Source organism: Neomonachus schauinslandi, chromosome 13, assembly GCF_002201575.2.
Source record: "Neomonachus schauinslandi chromosome 13, ASM220157v2, whole genome shotgun sequence".
NCBI lineage: Eukaryota > Metazoa > Chordata > Mammalia > Carnivora > Phocidae > Neomonachus > Neomonachus schauinslandi.
Genome location: NC_058415.1, coordinates 67,340,648 through 67,359,265, shown reverse-complemented (window position 1 = coordinate 67,359,265; position 18,618 = coordinate 67,340,648). Strand labels below are relative to the sequence as shown.

Genomic DNA, 18,618 nt, shown 5'->3' with positions numbered 1-18,618 from the left:
ACTAGACATTCAGTAGCAGTTGTATATCAATAACAGAATATTTACAAACACATAACGTTAATATTACCTCGAGCCCATCCAATAGCTATCATGACTATCCAGCCATTTTTGTAATAGCTATTAGCATGTGTGACTCCACCTACTATTTTCCAAGTTCTGGTCACTTCTTTCATTCCCGCAGCCAAGAGTTGAACAGGTAGGAAAGAATAGCCCTGGGAAACTAGGTCACATGGGCAAAAAAATATAATATACCTGAAATTAAAATTTAAATATTTTAACATATAAAGTATATTTATAATAAAAATATCTTAATATTTTATAAAATGTTAAATATATTAAGTATAATGTGTGTTAATATAAATTATTTAATGAATATTTAATATACACTCAATTTAGTTGAGTTAGCTTAGATTTTTAAACAAATCACAAGAACAGCAATAAAAAGAAATAAAAACCCAGCATATTGGCAAAAACAATTTGGCAAAGCACAACAAACTGAATTATCCATATAAACCAAGAATTTGACTTCAAGAAGACCAGAGATTGGGTAGTTAATTTTTCTAAATCACAGGAGGCATATATAATAACCTGCCCAAAAGACATGATCAAAGGGGAATTTCATCTTGTTTGGACTTCTGAATACTCTATATATGAGGAAAGTGTTTACTGAGTTCCTAATTTGTGCCTATACTCTTCTAGAAGGTAAGTGCTGAATCCACTAACTCAATAAGGCAAATGTATAATCACTTCTAGGATAGGGACTTCTCTAACTGGAGTGTGTTTGTCCTCTGGGAAAAGGAATTAGAGAAGAGTCCTCAGTAGCTGAAAAGGGCTTCAACCCTATTAACATCTTTACCTGTGCCCTTTTGTGCAGCACAGAAACTAGGACCTATACAAAAAAAGATCACAACTCTCAAGGAGACAGATTTGTGTTGAGGAAAAATATTTTTACATACAGGTAAAAGAATATGAAAATTGTTCTCTAATTAAATTGTGATACTAGTTTAAGAATAACTCACTCCTCCTCGGGTAAATTATTTTTTGAAGCTTTATTTTTTCTAAGCACCTGTTCAAACAGTTTACCAATAGCATTAACTGGAAAACACACTAGTTTTTTTTTTTCCTCCCATTTCTAAAATACTCCGGCAGACAATTTCATGCTTAAACAGAACATAATCTTCTTTCTAATGTAGCGATATAGAATACACCACATAAAAGAAGTATTATATGGTCTTCCAAAAGAACTGCAATTCATGATTCATAAAGTCAGAATTCCCAAAAGTATTCATGCAATATGAAATTTGTTAAAATACTACTTCAGAGATCCAGTGCAAGATGCAATGGTTTGTTCAGGCTGAAGCACCCTTTCTTCATCTCCACTCACCAATTCCTTCCTATTCTTCAAAGTCCCACTCAAATACTACCATGTACATCTCACTTTGGGAGTTTCATTTTAATATTCTCAGTTCAGACTAAATTTTGATGGCTCTGTACAACTAAAACAATCAATTCTTATGCCTCAACAGATCTCTTTACATATTTTTCTCTATAACATATAAAGAATGTAAAGCTCATAATAAATTATAATAGTCCTTAGATGGCAGTAATCATTCATTTTGTTATCCCCTCACCTAAAACTCAGCATGATGAAAAGTAGCTCTGAATTAAATAATTATTAGCAGTTAATGAAGAGACAAATATATCAAATCAAAGGATCAGCTGATAAAGAGTTTGAGAGAACGGAATAAATTATCTGAGAGTAATAAAAAGCATTTTGAAAACAACTCATATCATTTAAAAGTATTACATGTTCATATATTTTGAGAGCCTCTATATACCTCTCTCTTTAAATACAGAATAAGAAAGTCGATTAAGGATTGGGGGGAAAAGTTACACTTAAAATAAGCAATTTTTAAAAATATTTTTAAATATAATAAAAATACTTCGGTATCCACCACAGATCAGATTAAGAAAGGGGAATGAGGTTTCCCTTTAGCAGTAATAAGTGCTCAAAAGTAAAATACTCGGGGCGCCTGGGTGGCTCAGTCATTAAGCGTCTGCCTTCAGCTCGAGTCATGATCCCAGGGTCCTGGGTTCAAGCCCTGCATCAGGCTCCCTGCTCCGTGGGAAGCCTGCTTCTCCCTCTCCCACTTCCCCTGCTTTTGTTCCCTCTCTCGCTGTGTCTTTCTCTGTCAAATAAATAAAATCTTAAAAAAGTAAAATACTCAAAAAAACAACAAAATCTAAAAGAATACAGTATTATGATCCCATTTTCATTCTCTACGCCAAGACTATCTTTAACATTAGTTAAAAACCTAAACTATTAGCAACTCGGGACTATTTATTTTTTAAGATTTTATTTATGTATTTGACAGAGAGACACAGCGAGAGAGGGAACACAAGCAGGGGGAGTGGGAGAGAAAGAAGCAGGCTTCCCGCTGAGCAGGGAGCCTGATGTGGGGCTCAATCCCAGGACCCTGGGATCATGACCTGAGCCGAAGACAGATGCTTAAACGACTAAGCCACCCAGGCGCCCCAGCAACTTGGACTTTCTAAATTCAACTATGTGACATTATGGCATATGGTCTAAAATCTGTTTATTGCTATTTTTAAATAAACGTCTTTATTTTATTTAATCAGATATTGCTAAAGTATACCTACAATAAGCTAACATTTTAATAATTTATTTTTATTTATTTATTTGACAGAGAGATAGAGAGCACAAGTAGGTAGAGAGGAAGGCAGAGAGAGAGAGAGAGAAGCAGGCTCTCTGCTGAGCAGGGAGCCTGATGCGGGACTCGATCCCAGGACCCTAGGATCATGACCTGAGCCGAAGGCAGCCGCTTAACCAACTGAGCCACCCAGGTGCCCCTAAGCTAACATTTTAAACAGAAAGCAGCTCTCATTTCAAGTGTTAAATAGCCACAGGGCAAAAAAAACAATTGTTTATTGTTCTCAGTAGATTCACAAGTAAACATATCAGACCAATGGTTCCCTAAACAGCCATTCTTGCTCTATAATGTAAGCTAGCTTTTTAAAATTCCCTTAATGGGGGCGCCTGGGTGGCTCAGTCGTTAAGCGTCTGCCTTCGGCTCAGGTCATGGTCCCAGGGTCCTGGGATCGAGCCCCACATCGGGCTCCCTGCTCCGCGGGAAGCCTGCTTCTCCCTCTCCCCCCTGCTTGTGTTCCCTCTCTCACTGTCTCTCTCTCTCTCTCTCAAATAAATAAATAAAATCTTTAAAAAAAAAAAAAAAATTCCCTTAATGAATCACTCAACCAACACTCATTAAGCAATCACCATGTCCCTCCTTTTATAAAGATTATATTTCACCTCTTACTAACGTCACATCTAGGGCCACTTTAACTTGTAAAGTGTCTTTAAGAAAACATATTGGAGGGGCGGCTGGGTGGCTCAGTTGTTAAGCGTCTGCCTTCGGCTCGGGTCATGATCCTGGGGTCCTGGGATGGATCCCCGCGTCCGGCTCCCTGCTTGGCAGGAGGCCTGCTTCTCCCTCTCCCACTCCCCCCTGCTTGTGCTCCCTCTCTTGCTGTGTCTCTCTCTGTCAAATAAATAAATAAAAGCTTAAAAAAAAAAAAAAACATATTGGAAAAGAAGAAATGGAATATATCAGCCAAGAAATAGAATGAGAAGGCAAATGATTTCTCATACATTTTTAAGTCACATAAGTTAAAAGAGAGAAAAAAATAGCAAAGAATAGTTCAAAATAATAGAAGTTAGTCTAAAATAGGATACAAACAAGATACCAGGCCACTGACAAATGAAAGCTAAACCAGTTTAAGTAGAAAAGATGAAAGTAGAATTTAGGTTAATACCAAGAGCTGAGCAGAGAAGCTTCCCACGTTAGTCAGAGAACCCTTGTTTTCACTCTATTATTAATTCTACTCCTCTGACTACAAAAGACAGTATTACTTAACTAAGCCAAAACAGAATGACAAATTAAATACAGTTCATATTGGTCCAATATGACAGCTTTGCTCTTACTACTCTAACAAATTAATAAGTTTATGTATTTTATGTATGCTTTGAAAAAGACTGCTGGAGGATGACAGACCTGTAAAACTATACCCTTTCTGGTATTTTTCCTCAAAGCAATAGTCTTGATTATGCCAATGTGCAATATTTAATAGCTGATACTTGGAAGTTTAAGGAAACCAAACTGGGGCACAAAACCCACTACATAGAAAAATTTAAAAATATTAATTTCCCCAGGAACAGTTTTCAAAAAGAAAAAAACTATGAAGGTATAAACACTGTCCTCCAAACAATACTATATACACACCAAGCTATTGTTTCCCGTTGCCAGTAGATGGTGCTAATATCCACATGTGAGCACTATGAGCTAGTGTACTAAATAAAAATGGCCTTTCAGTAAGTGCATTCACAGAATCCCGTAGTTTAGCTTGCTAGAGTTTGAAGTACATTCCAAACATAATTTTATCTCTCAAATTAAAATCAAATAAAGCAAAGATTACAAATTTTTTCTCAACATTAAAACCTTAAAAATAAAACAGTAAAATATACTGGGTCTTTAAACAAGTATCATTTTTTGTATTTAAGGGTCTGAGAGGACAGAAATATTGTCTATATTTCCAGAATCCAAAACAACACAGTGCATAAGAGCCGACTAAAGACAGTCTAGATTTGAATCCTGGCCCCAACTACTAGATATCTGTGATACCTTGGGCAAGTTACTTAACCCATCTTGCTCAGTTACATCATCTGCTAAATGAGAATAAAACAGTACCTACCTCACATAGTTCTTGTAAGGTTTAAGGGAGATAATACATATAAAACACAAAAAAATGCCTAGGACATAGTGAATACTCTACCAGTGGTTGCTATTATTATTGTTTTGTAACCAATAATAATGATCAGCACAATAAATAAAATATAGATATTAATAAATTATAGAGCATGAGAAGGAATGTACTACAACCATATACAAAGACACAGGTGACTCTTACTAATATAATGTTGAGTGAAAAAAAACAAGTCCCAGGGGTGCCTGGGTAGCTCAGCAGGGTAAGTGCCTTTGGCTCAGATCATGATCCCAGGGTACTGGGATCAAGCCCCGCATCGGACTCCCTGCTCAGCGGGGAGTCTGCTTCTCCCTCTAACTCTGCCCCTGCACCCCCCACCCTGCTCATTCTCTCTCTCAAATAAATAAAATTTAAAAAAGACACATCCCAGAGATCTATATACAGTGTAATACTCCATTTTAAAATAGGGCCCAAAACAAGTAAAACTAAAAACTTACTGTGTAGATATTCATATATATTATTATGCCTTCTTTTTTTTCGAAAGGTAAGATAAACACAAACAGTAAAGAAGTTATCTGTAGGAAAAGTGCAGAGAAATGGGGCAGGGGAAAAGAAATATATGTAAGTTATTGGTAAAGTCCAGTTTTTAGTTTGGGTGTAATACAATGGAAATGGAAATTAGTTAACCACTTTGAGAAATGATTTGGCCATTATGTAGTATAGTTTAAAAATCACTTTCTCTGTAACTCAATAAATCTACTCTTAACCAAATACCAAGAGAAAATCTTGCTCGTGTACACCAGTTTAAGTATATACAAGAATGTTCTTAACAACACTGTTTGTAACAGAAAAAACTAGAAACAACTCTGTCAACAGAAGAATGGATGAATAAACTATGACAATTAATTCTAGTATGCTGTAAGGGAAAATTAATAAATTACAACCATACACAGTAAGACTGAATCTCAAGAACACAGACTGACCAAAAACAGCAAGTCACAGAAAAATACATACACATGATGCCATATATAATACTTCAGAAACTATATTGTTTAGGGATATAAGCATATGCTAAAACTACACAGAAAAGTAAAGGAGTGGATAAGCACAAAATTAAGAATAATGGTTACTCCTGAGAAAGGAAGAAAGGAGATCAGATCAAGCAGGCGGCAGAGTGGTAGCATACAAGGGACATCGAAACTAAAGGCAAGGGTTTAGGGAAGATGGTGGCAGCACTGGCCGCACAGACTTTGATCTCTTCAAATCCCATCATAAAAACAGGGCAACTAGAAAGCAAAACCAAAATCCCATCCACAACACACTTGAAATAAAATTATTTGACAAGGTATCCCTTCAAACCCCAAAAGGCAAATGGGCAGAGACAATTCACCAATACCCACAAGACCTATACTTTTTGGAAGGAAGAAGGCGGCAACAAGGTAGCAACTAATGGACCTAAAAACAACACAACTCCAAAATAGCAAATGGCTAATCACTAGAAAGCACAACAGGCCAATTTGGAAACAATAACAACAGCTGAAACTGGGAGAAACTCTGACATTCTCCAATACCAGCTGAGACAAAGGGTCCATAGTAAAAAGCTCCAAAGGGGTTGAAGCAATTTAGTCCCCATGAACTTTCAAAACAGGTCCACCCAAGCTGTCTCCCAGAACAAGCCCCATGTGAAGAAAACACTGGTATAGAATCAAAACTGAGCAGTACAGAGAGTTCAGACCAAACTGGGTTAAGGGGAAAGAGACACAGAAAATCCGAGAACAGTATGGTCCTCATCTTTTGAACACTATAAAAACAACAGAAGCAGGAGCTCTATGAAGTCAGAACATCTTTCCTGAATTACCCTAAAAGTTCAAGAAACCTAATTCAACATAAAAATGACCAACAGAAAAGTATCAAGGTCAAATCCCACACAAATTTATTATAAGAAAAAAAAGCAGAATAAATCCCTACAGACAATGAAAGCACTCAGGAAAATGTGTCCACCAAATAGATCAAAACTTCGACCTACTATTTCAAAATAAGCTAAAGACATTAAGAAAAGTGATATAACACATAAAAGAACAACAGACATCAGAATTAAAAAAACTGAGAACTGAAGATACAATTCTCAGGAAAAAAGAAAATTAAAGGAGAAGAAATCACTTCAGTAATGAAAACTAAACTAGAATGAAAACAAAGAGATATAAATATAACAATACCTTGGAAGAAATAGAAGGGGGAAGGGGAAAATATTTTAAATTTAAAAAAAGAGATTTAAAAAGTCCACTGAAGAAAGACAAAGAGCCATATACCAACCATACAAGTTCCTGAAGAGTACAAATACTAAAATGATTTGGTCTCAATTAAAAAAAAAAAAAAAGTACCTGCTAAAAAGAACATACCACCTACCTAAAAATACCCAGAAGGACCAACACCAAGACTTATTTTATTTAAATTATTAGGCTTTAACAGGAAAAAAAATATTGGGAGCATCTAGAAGAATGTGAAAATTAAATGATCATCAGACTTTTTCACAGCAATGCTTTATGACATAAGAAATGGAGTAATATTTTAAAATCCTCAAAGATACAAAGTGTAATCCAATTATTTTATACCCAGTAAAACTGACTTTCAAGTACAAAAGACACAGACAAACATCAACATATGGGAATTCAGTGATGAATCTCCTAGAGCATAAGCTTCAAACAAACAAAATTACTAAAGAGACACAGACATAAGGACTGGTGATAAGCATTAAACATATTATTAGCTATAAAACTAAGACTGAGGATTAGGAAAGGAAAAGTAATCAAATGTAATAGTTATAATTATGACAATGTAGAATAGTACATCTATTTTAAAAATGGGAAGAGAACAAGAAGTATATATGCAAAAAAATTAATGTTCTCAGTAATCAGTGGTAGTATTAGTACTGTTACTCCAAAGCTATTGTGTATTGTGTGTATAACAGAGAATAAAAGAAATGAATAATGTTGGAATATTCTAATTCTATTATGTCTTGTGCTCTCAAGAAAGAAAATTCTTAGTGTGGAAGAAAGGAGATACATAGGCTCTGTTGTTGTGAATTTGAATTAGAAATATCAATATGAACTCATGAGTCATTTTCATCCTTATTTTTCCTAGCTCTGTCCACTGAAAAGGCTTAGAAACAGTATCAATCCAGTAATAATGAACATCTCTAGTGCTCAAATTTTGGTCTTGAAATGCCATTTCTCACTAAGAGAAACCAGAGCTTCTTACAGAAATGAGTGATTCCAGAGGAAAAGTATAAGATGAATCTTATATTAAGTAGCAAGGAGCTAATCAGTCTGAAGAACCAATCTGAAGAAGCTCCCACCAAAGGTAAAACAATTTGAGCTTCAATAATGACAACTGCAATATACTGAAACCTATAAAATATGCTTAAATCTGTAAGTTCATTATTACTCAAAAATAAAAAAATAAATTGGTCACCTTTGGATGATGACAGAGGACCAATTAACTATCATGAAAACTGGTACATAAAGATAAAGAATCAAGGATTTATCCTGCTGTTCCTATATGTTCCTACAACTGGGTCACCAAATAATAGATGACTAGGGGGTAGTATATATACTATTCCATCTAATACATAAGAAAAGATAGAATTAGACTATTACCATTTTGCTATATATATATACAATGGAATATTATGCAGCCATCAAAAGGAATGAGATCTTGCCATTTGCAACGACGTGGATGGAACTGGAGGGTATTATGTTGAGTGAAATAAGTCAAACAGAGAAAGACATGTATCATATGATCTCACTGATATGAGGAATTCTTAATTGCAGGAAACAAACTGAGGGTTGCTGGAGTGGGGGGTGGGGTGGGAGGGATGGGTGACTGGGTGATAGACACTAGGGAGGGTATGTGCTCTGGTAAGCGCTGTGAATTGTGCAAGACTGTTGAATCTCAGATAGGTACCTCTGAAACAAATAATGCAATATATGTTAAGGAAAAAAAAAGAAGAAGAAGAAGGTAGCGGGAGGGGAAGAATGAAGCGGGGGAAATCGGAGGGATAGACGAACCATGAGAGACGATGGACTCTGAAAAACAAACAGGGTTCTAGAGGGGAGGGGGGTGGGAGGATGGGTTAGCCTGGTGGTGGGTATTGAGGAGGGCACATTCTGCATGGAGCCCTGGGTGTTATGCACAAACAATGAATCATGGAACACTTCATCTAAAACTAATGATGTAATGTATGGGGATTAACATAAGAATAAAAAAATAAATAAATAAATAGACTATTACCATTTTGCAATTCCTAGTTAATTAATTCAGTCATTAAGTGTAAGAGTGCTAATGTCAACAAAAAAGAAAGCAAATCAGATATTTGGGGCCTCTTATGGTCTTGCCAAAGGGATCTAACCCGAATCTGATTTGTATTCTGAAACAAACTACCAATTTTCAGGAAACTCAGAGAATACAGCAATATAATGATCTGCACCATGAGTATGCAATCAGCACATTCCAGACTATGAGAAACTCTACATGTCAAATGGCTCTGGTTCTTCAAGAGATAGGACCACAGGGAAAAGATGGCAGAGGAGTAGGGGACCCTATTCCAACCGGTCCCTGGAATTCAGAATTCAGACCATTCTGAACACCCACAAAATCAGCCTGAGATGTAAGAAGATAGATCTGGATCTCCACAAACAGAATATCACAGGTGGTTGGTTTCAAGGTACAAAGCAGGGAGCTGTGATTCTGCAGGCAGATATCAAAGGATAAATGGCAGCGGGAGGGAGCCTGGTGGTAGGGATCCTACACCGCCGGTGAGCGACAGCCTCCCGCACTAGGGAGGGGGCACAGATTCACAGACCAGTACCAATGGGAAAAGGACTTTAAGGCAGCCCCCGTAGGGAAACCCAGAGCGCTGGGTGGCACATGCGAACTGGGGGTAGCTGGCGGTTTTAGAAGCACAAAGGGCAGAGATGTGCCCCGACCTGGAGGTGAGGACTGGGAGCGCTGTGGAGGGGCACACAATCCAGGACTGCAGTTTATAGCTGCACAGACAGAAATGGAGATAGTGTGGCCTGGAGAGCTCACTGAAGAACAGACTGCAATCTCTCTGCTCTGAGGCAGAGGGTAGGAAACAGTCTCTTCTGCTCTGACTCTCTAAGAGACGTGGAAAGCTGCCAAAGAATAAAAGCCCCCCCAAACCAGTTTTCACTGAGCCCATCCCCCACCACAGGGGGCAGGGCAACTCTGCCCAAACAGGGTTGCCTGAGTAACAGCATGGCAGGTCCCTCCCCCAGAAGACAGACTGGGAAAACAAGAGGCCAGCAACCCTAAGGTCCCTGGAAAACAGGTGCATCTTGCTTGGGTTGTGGTCAATAATTTGGACTCTATACATTCCCTCAACCATCCCTCAACAGAATGACTACTAGCAGAAGGAACTTAAAAATGCTATCAATGAGATCCAGTCTAATCTAGATAATCTAAAGCTTGGGTGAGTGAGGCAGAACGAATTAGTGACCTAGAAGACCAAATAATAGAGAAAAAGGGAAAAGAGGAGGCCAGGGAAAAACAACTCAGAATACATGAAAAGAGAATCAGAGAAATAAGTGACACCAGGAAACGTTCCAATTTCAGGATTATTGGAATCCCTGAGGTGGTGGAGAGAGAGAGAAAGAGAGGAGTAGAAGATATATTTGAGCAAATAGTAGCTGAGAACTTCCCTAATCTGTGGAATGAAACAAACATTTGTGTCCTAGAGGCAGAGAGGACCCCTCCCAAGATCAAGGAAAACAGGCAAACGCCCCGGCATGTAACAGTAAAACTCTCAAGTCTTAGAACCAAGGAAGCCATCCGAAGGGCAGTTAAGGGGAAGAGATTCCTTACGTACAGAGGGAGGAACATCAGAATAACGTCAGACCTAACCAGAAAGACCTGGCAAGCCAGAAAGGGCTGGCAAGACATATTCAGGGTACTAAACGAGAAGAACATGCAGCCAAGAATACTTTATCCAGCAAGGCTGTCATTTAGAATGGATGGAGAGATGCAGAGCTTCTCAAGACAGGCAGAAACTGAAAGGATATGTGACCACTAAGCCAGCCCTGCAAGAAATATTAAGGGGGGGTCCTATAAATGGAGAAAGACCCCAAGAGAGATACAGAAAAGAAATTTACAGGGACAATCTATAAAAACAAGGTCTTCACAGGCAACATGATGACAATTAAGTCATATCTTTCAATAATCACGCTCAACGTCAATGGCCTAAATGCTCCTATAAAATGGCACAGGGTTGCAGAGTGTATAAAAAGACAGGACCCAACTATATGCTGTCTACAAGAGATTCATTTTGAACCTAAAGATACATCCAGACTGAAAGTGAAGGGATGGAAATCCATCTTCCATGCCTACGGACCTCAAAAGAAAGCTGGGGTAGCAATTCTTACATTAGACAAATTAGATTTTAAACTAAAGACTGTAGTTAGAGACACAGAAGGACACTGTATCATTCTTAGAGGGTCTATCCAACAAGAAGATGTAACAATTGTAAATATCTACACCCCCAACATGGGAGCAGCCATCTACATAAGCCAACTGTTAACCAAAATAAAGGGTCATATTGATAATAATATGTTAATTGTAGGAGACCTCAATACTCCACTCTCAGCAATAGACAGATCATCTAAGGAGAAAATCAACAAAGAAACAAGAGCTTTGAATGACACACTGGACCAGATGGACCTCATAGATATATACAGAACATTCCACCCTAGAATAACAGAATACTCATTCTTCTCGAGCGCACATGGAACCTTCTCCAGAATAGACCACATACTGGGTCATAAATCAGGTCTCAACCAATACCAGAAGACTGAGATTATCCCCTGCATATTCTCAGACCATAATGCTTTAAAACTGGAACTCAATCACAAGAAAAAATTTGGAAGAAATTCAAACACTTGGAAGCTAAAGACCACTCTGCTCAAGAACGTTTGGGTCAACCAGGAAATCAAAGAAGAACTTAAAACAATTCATGGAAACCAATGAGAACAAAAACACATTGGTCCAAAACCTATGGGATACTGCAAAGGCAGTCCTAAGGGGGAAATACATAGCCATCCAAGCCTCACTCAAAAAAATAGAAGAATCCTGAATTCACCATCTAACTCTACACCTTAAAGAACTAGAGAAAAAGCAACAAACGATGCCTAAGCCACGCATTAGAAGAGAAATAATTAAGATTAGAGCAGAGATTAATGAATTAGAAACCAGAAACACAGTAGATCAGATCAACGAAACCAGAAGCTGATTCTTTGAAAGAATTAATAAGATTGATAAGCCACTGGCCAGACTTATCCAAAAGAAAAGAGAAAGGACCCAAATTAATGAAATTATGAATGAAAGGGGAGAGATCACAACTAACACCAAGGAAATAGAAACAATTATTAGAAATTATTATCAACTATATGCAATATGCTGACCAACCTGGATGAAATGGATGCCTTCCTGGAAACCTATAAATTCCCAAGACTGAAACAGGAAGAAATTGACAACTTGAATAGGCCAATAACCAATAACGAGATTGAAGCAGTGATCAAAAACCTCCCAAAAAACAAGAGTCCAGGGTCTGACGGATTCCCTGGGGAATTCTACCAAACATTCAAAGAAGAAATAATACCTATTCTACTGAAGCTGTTTCAAAAAACTGAAACAGAAGGAAAGTTTCCAGACTCATTCTATGAGGCCAGCATTACCTTGATCCCCAAACCAGGCAAAGACCCCATCAAAAAGGAGAATTTCAGGGGCACCTGGGTGGCTCAGTCGTTAAGCGTCTGCCTTCGGCTCAGTTCATGATCCCGGGGTCCTGGGATCGAGCCCCGCATTGGGCTCCCTGCTCAGTGGGAAGCCTGCTTCTCCCTCCCCCACTTCCCCTGTTTGTGTTCCCTTTCTCGCTGTGTCTCTCTCTGTCAAATAAATAAATAAAATCTTTAAAGTAAAAAATAAGGAGAATTTCCGACTGATATCCCTGATGAATATGGATTCCAAAATCCTCAACAAAATCCTAGCTAATAGGATCCAACAATACATTAAAAGGATCATCCACCACGACCAAGTGGGATTTATCCCTGGGATGCAAGGGTGGTTCAACATTCGCAAATCAATCAATGTGATAGAACACATTAATAAGAGGAGAGAGGAGAACCATATGGTCCTCTCAATCGATGCAGAAAAAGCATTTGACAAAATACAGCATCCTTTCCTGATTAAAACTCTTCAGAGTATAGGGATAGAAGGAACATTCCTCGGGGCGCCTGGGTGGCTCAGTCGTTAAGCATCTGCCTTCGGCTCAGGTCATGATTCCAGGTCCTGGGATCGAGCCCCGCATCGGGCTCCCTGCTCAGCAGGAAGCTTGCTTCTCCCTCTCCCACTTCCCCTGCTTGTATTCCCTCTCTCGCTGTGTCTCCCTCTGTCAAATAAATAAAATCTTTAAAAAAAAAAAAAAAAAAAAGAAGGAACATTCCTCAAGTTCTTAAAATCCATCTATGAAAAACCCACAGCGAATATCATCTTGAATGGGGAAAAGATGAGAGCCTTTCCCTTAAGATCAGGAACACGTCAAGGATGCCCACTCTTGCCACTATTGTTCAACATAATACTAGAAGTCCCAGCAACAGCAATCAGACAACAAAAAGAAATAAAAGCTATTCAAATTGGCAAAGAAGAAGTCAAACTCTCTCTTTTCGCAGATGACATGATACTTTATGTGGAAAACCCAAAAGACTCTACCCCCTAATTACTAGAACTCATACAGCAATTCAGTAATATGACAGGATACAAAATCAATGCACAGAAATCAGCTGCTTTCTTATACACTAACAATGCATCTACAGAAAAAGAAATTAGAGAATTGATTCCATTTACAATAGCACCAAAAATCATAAGATACCTCAGAATAAACCTAACCAAAGAGGTAAAGGATCTACACTCTACGAACTATAGAACACTCATAAAAGAAATTGAAGAAGACACAAAAAGATGGAAAAACCTTCCATGCTCATGGATCGGAATAAACATTGTTAAAATGTCTATGCTACCCAGAGCAATCTATACCTTCAATGCCATCCCGATCAAAATTCCAATGACATTTTTCAAAGTGCTGGAACAAACAATCCTAAAATTTGTATGGAATCAGAAAAGACAAATCGCCAAGGAAAGGTTGAAAAAGAAAAACAAAGCTGGGGGCATCAAGTTGCCTGATTTCAAGCTATATTACAAAGCTGTGATCACCAAGACAGCATGGTACTGGCACAAAAACAGACATACAGACCAATGGAACAGAACAGAGAGCCCAGATATGGACCCTCAACTCTATGGTCAAATAATCTTCGACAAGGCAGAAAGAAATACGCAATGAAAAAAAGACAGTCTCTTCAATAAATGGTGCTGGGAAAATTGGACAGCTACAGACGGAAGAATGAAACTCGACGATTCTCTAACACCATACACAAAGATAAACTCAAAATGGATGAAAGACCTCAATGTGAGACAGGAATCCATCAAAATCCTGGAGGAGAACATAGGCAGTAACCTCTTCGACATCAGCCACAGCAACTTCTTTCAAGATACATCTCCAAAGGCTAGTGAAACAGAAGCAAAAATGAACTTTTGGGACTTCATCAAGATAAAAAGCTTCTGCACAGCAAAGAAAACAGTCAACAAAACAAAGAGGCAACCCACAAAGCGGGAGAAGGTATTTGCAAATATCTTCTTTATTGGATAAAGAAGATGTGGTCCATACACACAATGGAATATTACTCAACCATCAGAAAGGATGAATACCCAACTTTTACATCAACATGGAAGGGACTGGAGATTATGCTAAGTGAAATAAGTCAAGCAGAGAAAGTCAATTATCATATGGTTTCACTTATTTGTGGAACATAAGGAATAGCATGGAGGACACTAGGAGAAGGAAGGGAAAAATGGGCAGGGGGAATTGGAGGGAGAGACGAACCATGAGAGACTATGGACTCTGAGAAACAAACTAAGGATTTTAGAGGGGAGGGAGGTGGGGGGTGGTTAGCCTGGTGATGGGTATTAAGGAGGGCACGCACTGCATGGAGCACTGGGTGTTATATGACAACAGTGAATTGTGGATCACTACTTCAAAAACTAATGATGTACTGTATGGTGACTAACATAACATTAAAAAAAAAGATAAATTATGAGGGAAAAAAGGAATGGAGGGGGAACCTATAAAAAAACTTAAGAGACATTAATTTTTTTAATAGGCATGACTAAATTATAGTGTCTAGGGATGAACATTTGGAAGATAAAATTATAAAATTTACAAGCAATTACCATAAAAGTCAAGATAATGGTGTGCTACTGTAATGGTTATTTAAGGTGGGAAAAGCATTGTGATTGGAATGGGACACACAGAAGGGGCTTCTAGGATGAATTGGCAAAGCCTTATCTCTTGACTTGGAGAGTGGTTTCAAGGTTATACTTTATAATAATTCATTAGGCAAAATATTTGTTTTTTGTGGTTTTCTGAATTTTCACTTTATAATAAAAAGATGCTTATTCTAAATGATGGAAATGCAGTTTTCATTACATCACAGTTCTTTATACTTTGCATATATTTTATAAATATTCTTTTGTACCTATTCAATATTAATTGAAAAGTTTTATTTATTTTATTTTTTTTAAAGGTTTTATTTTTTTTATTTTTTAAATATTTTTTTTTAAAGATTTTATTTATTTATTTGAGACAGAATGAGAGAGAGAGAGAGCTCATGAGAGGGGGGAGGGTCAGAGGGAGAAGCAGGTTCCCCGCCAAGCAGGGAGCCCGATGCGGGACTCGATCCCGGGACTCCAGGATCATGACCTGAGCCGAAGGCAGTCGCTTAACCGACTGAGCCACCCAGGCGCCCCTTAAAGGTTTTATTTATTTATTTGACAGACAGAGAGCACAAGCAGGGAGAGTGGCAGGCAGTGGGAGAGGCAGAAGCAGGCTCCCCACAGAGCAAGGGAAGCCCGATATGGGACTCGATCCCAGGACCCCGGGATCATGACCCACGCCGAAGGCAGTCGCTTAACCAACTGAGCCACCCAGGTGCCCGGAAAATTTTTAAAGAAAAAAACATATTGTAATAATAAATAAAGACAAAAAGATTTGGTCCTAAAAAAATAAAACTGTTCAAAACGAAAACTCATCTAGGGATGCCTGGGTGGCTCAGTGGGTTAAGCGTTTCTGCCTTCGTCTCAGGTCGAGCCCCACATCAGACTCCCTGCTCAGAGGGGAGTCTGTTTCTCCCCCTTCCTCTGACCCTCTGGGCTGCTTGTGTGTGCTCTCTCTCTCTCTCCAAATAAATAAATATATAATATATAAATAAATCTTTAAAAAAAAATGAAAACTCATCTTGGTTAAGATCATAGTCCAAATGCTAAGTTGAACTCAGACCCTGCCATTCACCAATTCCCTAAGCCTCAATTTCCTCCTATGTAAAACTGGGATAATAAAAGATCTGAGGTTAACAAATAATTAAACACTATACTATTAATTCACCATATAAAAATGCATTTATTTTCCATTTCTAACATATCTTTTAATTTAAGCCAAGAAAGCATCCATTTATAGACAAGCAATTTTTTTTTCATTTAAGGGATCAAATAATCAAGAGCTATAATTCCTTACTATTCAATTACAGAAATCCCTTATAACAATACATAGCAGCAGCCATGTATTTCTTTTTTTTTTTTTTATTCTTATGTTAATCCCCATACATTACATCATTCGTTTTAGATGAAGTGTTCCATGATTCATCGTTTGTGCATAACACCCAGGGCTCCATGCAGAATGTGCCCTCCTCTCAATACCCACCACCAGGCTAACCCATCCTCCCACCCCCCTCCCCTCTAGAACCCTGTTTGTTTTTCAGAGTCCATCGTCTCTCATGGTTCGTCTACCCCTCCGATTTCCCCCGCTTCATTCTTCCCCTCCCGCTACCTTCTTCTTCTTCTTTTTTTTTTTAGCAGCCATGTATTTCTTTAGCAATGTATTTACTGAACCCAGAAAAGTACTTATCACACAGTTCACAAAACAAAGTCCCTGTTCTGAGAAGCTATTATTCTAGTAGAATGAGACAGACCAACATAAAAAGAAATAGATAATACGTGAGACAGTAATAAGCCTAAGAAGAAAAATAAAGAAGGATTATGTGATACTCATGGGGGAGGAGGTGCTATTTCAGTCAGGGAGACCTCTCTGAAAAAAAAAAAAAAAAAAAAGCTTTCTGGGGAAATAGTATTACAGAGAGAAGACTGCAAGCACAAAAGTACTGAGGTAGAAAAGCACCTTAGGTATTCAAGAAATGGTAAAACCAATGGTGGCTAAAACAATGAACAGGAGTACAGTGGAAAGACTACATCAGAAAGAATGAAAGGGAAGATATTGTAAGGTTTTATAGGCCATAGTAAGAGTTTTAGATCTTGTTCTTAATCAGGTAAGAAACTACTGAGCATAGGAGTAATATATTCTAATTTATTTTTATTTTTATATTTTTTAAGCAGGCTCGACACCCAGCGCGCCAGCGTGGAGCCCGACACAGGGCTTTTACTCATGACCCTGAGATCAAGACCCGAGATCAAGAGTTGGACACTTAACCTACTGCGCCACCCAGGCACCCCTCTAACTTATTTTTAAAGAATCACTTTGTCCATGCAAGAAAGAGTGGTGGTTAGTATACAGGAGCAGAAGTAGAAGTGACAGTAAGTGTCAGACTCTGGATATCCTACTTTTTATATAGTTTCAGCATTATAAATTTACTTATAATATATAATTATAAAATTATAATAAATTAAATTATAAAATTATAATTACAATAAATGCTAAGCTAGTATCTTTTTAAAATATTGTTATAGAAATAAAAGTGCTTGAGTAAGCCTTTTAAAACACAGCATTATACCCCCTAGGTCCATCCATGTTGTTGTAAATGGCAAGATCTCATTCTTTTTTATGGCTGAATAATATTGCACCATATATATGTGTGTATATATATGTGTGTGTGTATATATATATACACACACCATATTTTTTTATACATTCATCTATGGATGGACACTTGGGTTGCTTCCATATATTGACTATTGTAAATGACGCTGCAATAAACACAGAGGTGCATGTATATTTTCAAATTAGAATTTTCATTTTCATTTTACCCAGTAGTGGAATTACCAGATCATATAGTAATTCTATTTTTAATTTTTTAAGGAGCCCTCATTCTGTTTGCCACAATGGCTGCACCAACTTGCATTCCTACCAACAGTGAAAGAGGGTTCCTCTTTCTCCACATCCAGGCCAACACTTGTTTCTTGTGTTTTTCATTTTAGACATTCTGACAGGGTGTGAGGTGATATCTCACTGTACTTTTGATTTGCATTTTCCTGATAATTAGTGATGTTAAACATGGACCTAGATGGTATAATGCTATATAAAATAAGTCAGTCAGAGAAAGACAAATACATTATGATTTCACTTATATGTGGAATTTAAGAAACAAAACAAACGAACAAAGAAAAAAAGAGACCAAAACACTCTTAAATACAGAGAACAAACTGCTGGTTGCCAGAGGGCAGCTGGGTAGGGAGATGGCTGAAATAGATAAAGGGGTTTAAGAGTACACTTATCATTATGAGCACTGAGTAATGAATGTATAGAATTCTTGAAACATTTTACTGTACACCAAAACTAATAAAACACTATATGTTAATTGTACTTACTGAAAGAAAGAAAGAAAGAAAGAAAGAAAGAAAGAAAGAAAGAAAGAAAGAAAGAAA

General features: G+C 37.7%; 1 protein-coding gene across 1 annotated transcript in view; it reads right to left on the bottom strand.

The window, feature by feature from the left end:
- The window catches only part of TMEM38B (transmembrane protein 38B), a 54,606-nt gene that overhangs the window by 21,610 nt on the left and 14,378 nt on the right, over positions 1-18,618 (bottom strand). Inside the window, exon 3 of the mRNA XM_021691493.1 lies at positions 68-252. Within this exon, the coding sequence (XP_021547168.1) occupies positions 68-252 (185 nt within the window). The remainder of the gene's footprint in view (positions 1-67; positions 253-18,618) is intronic.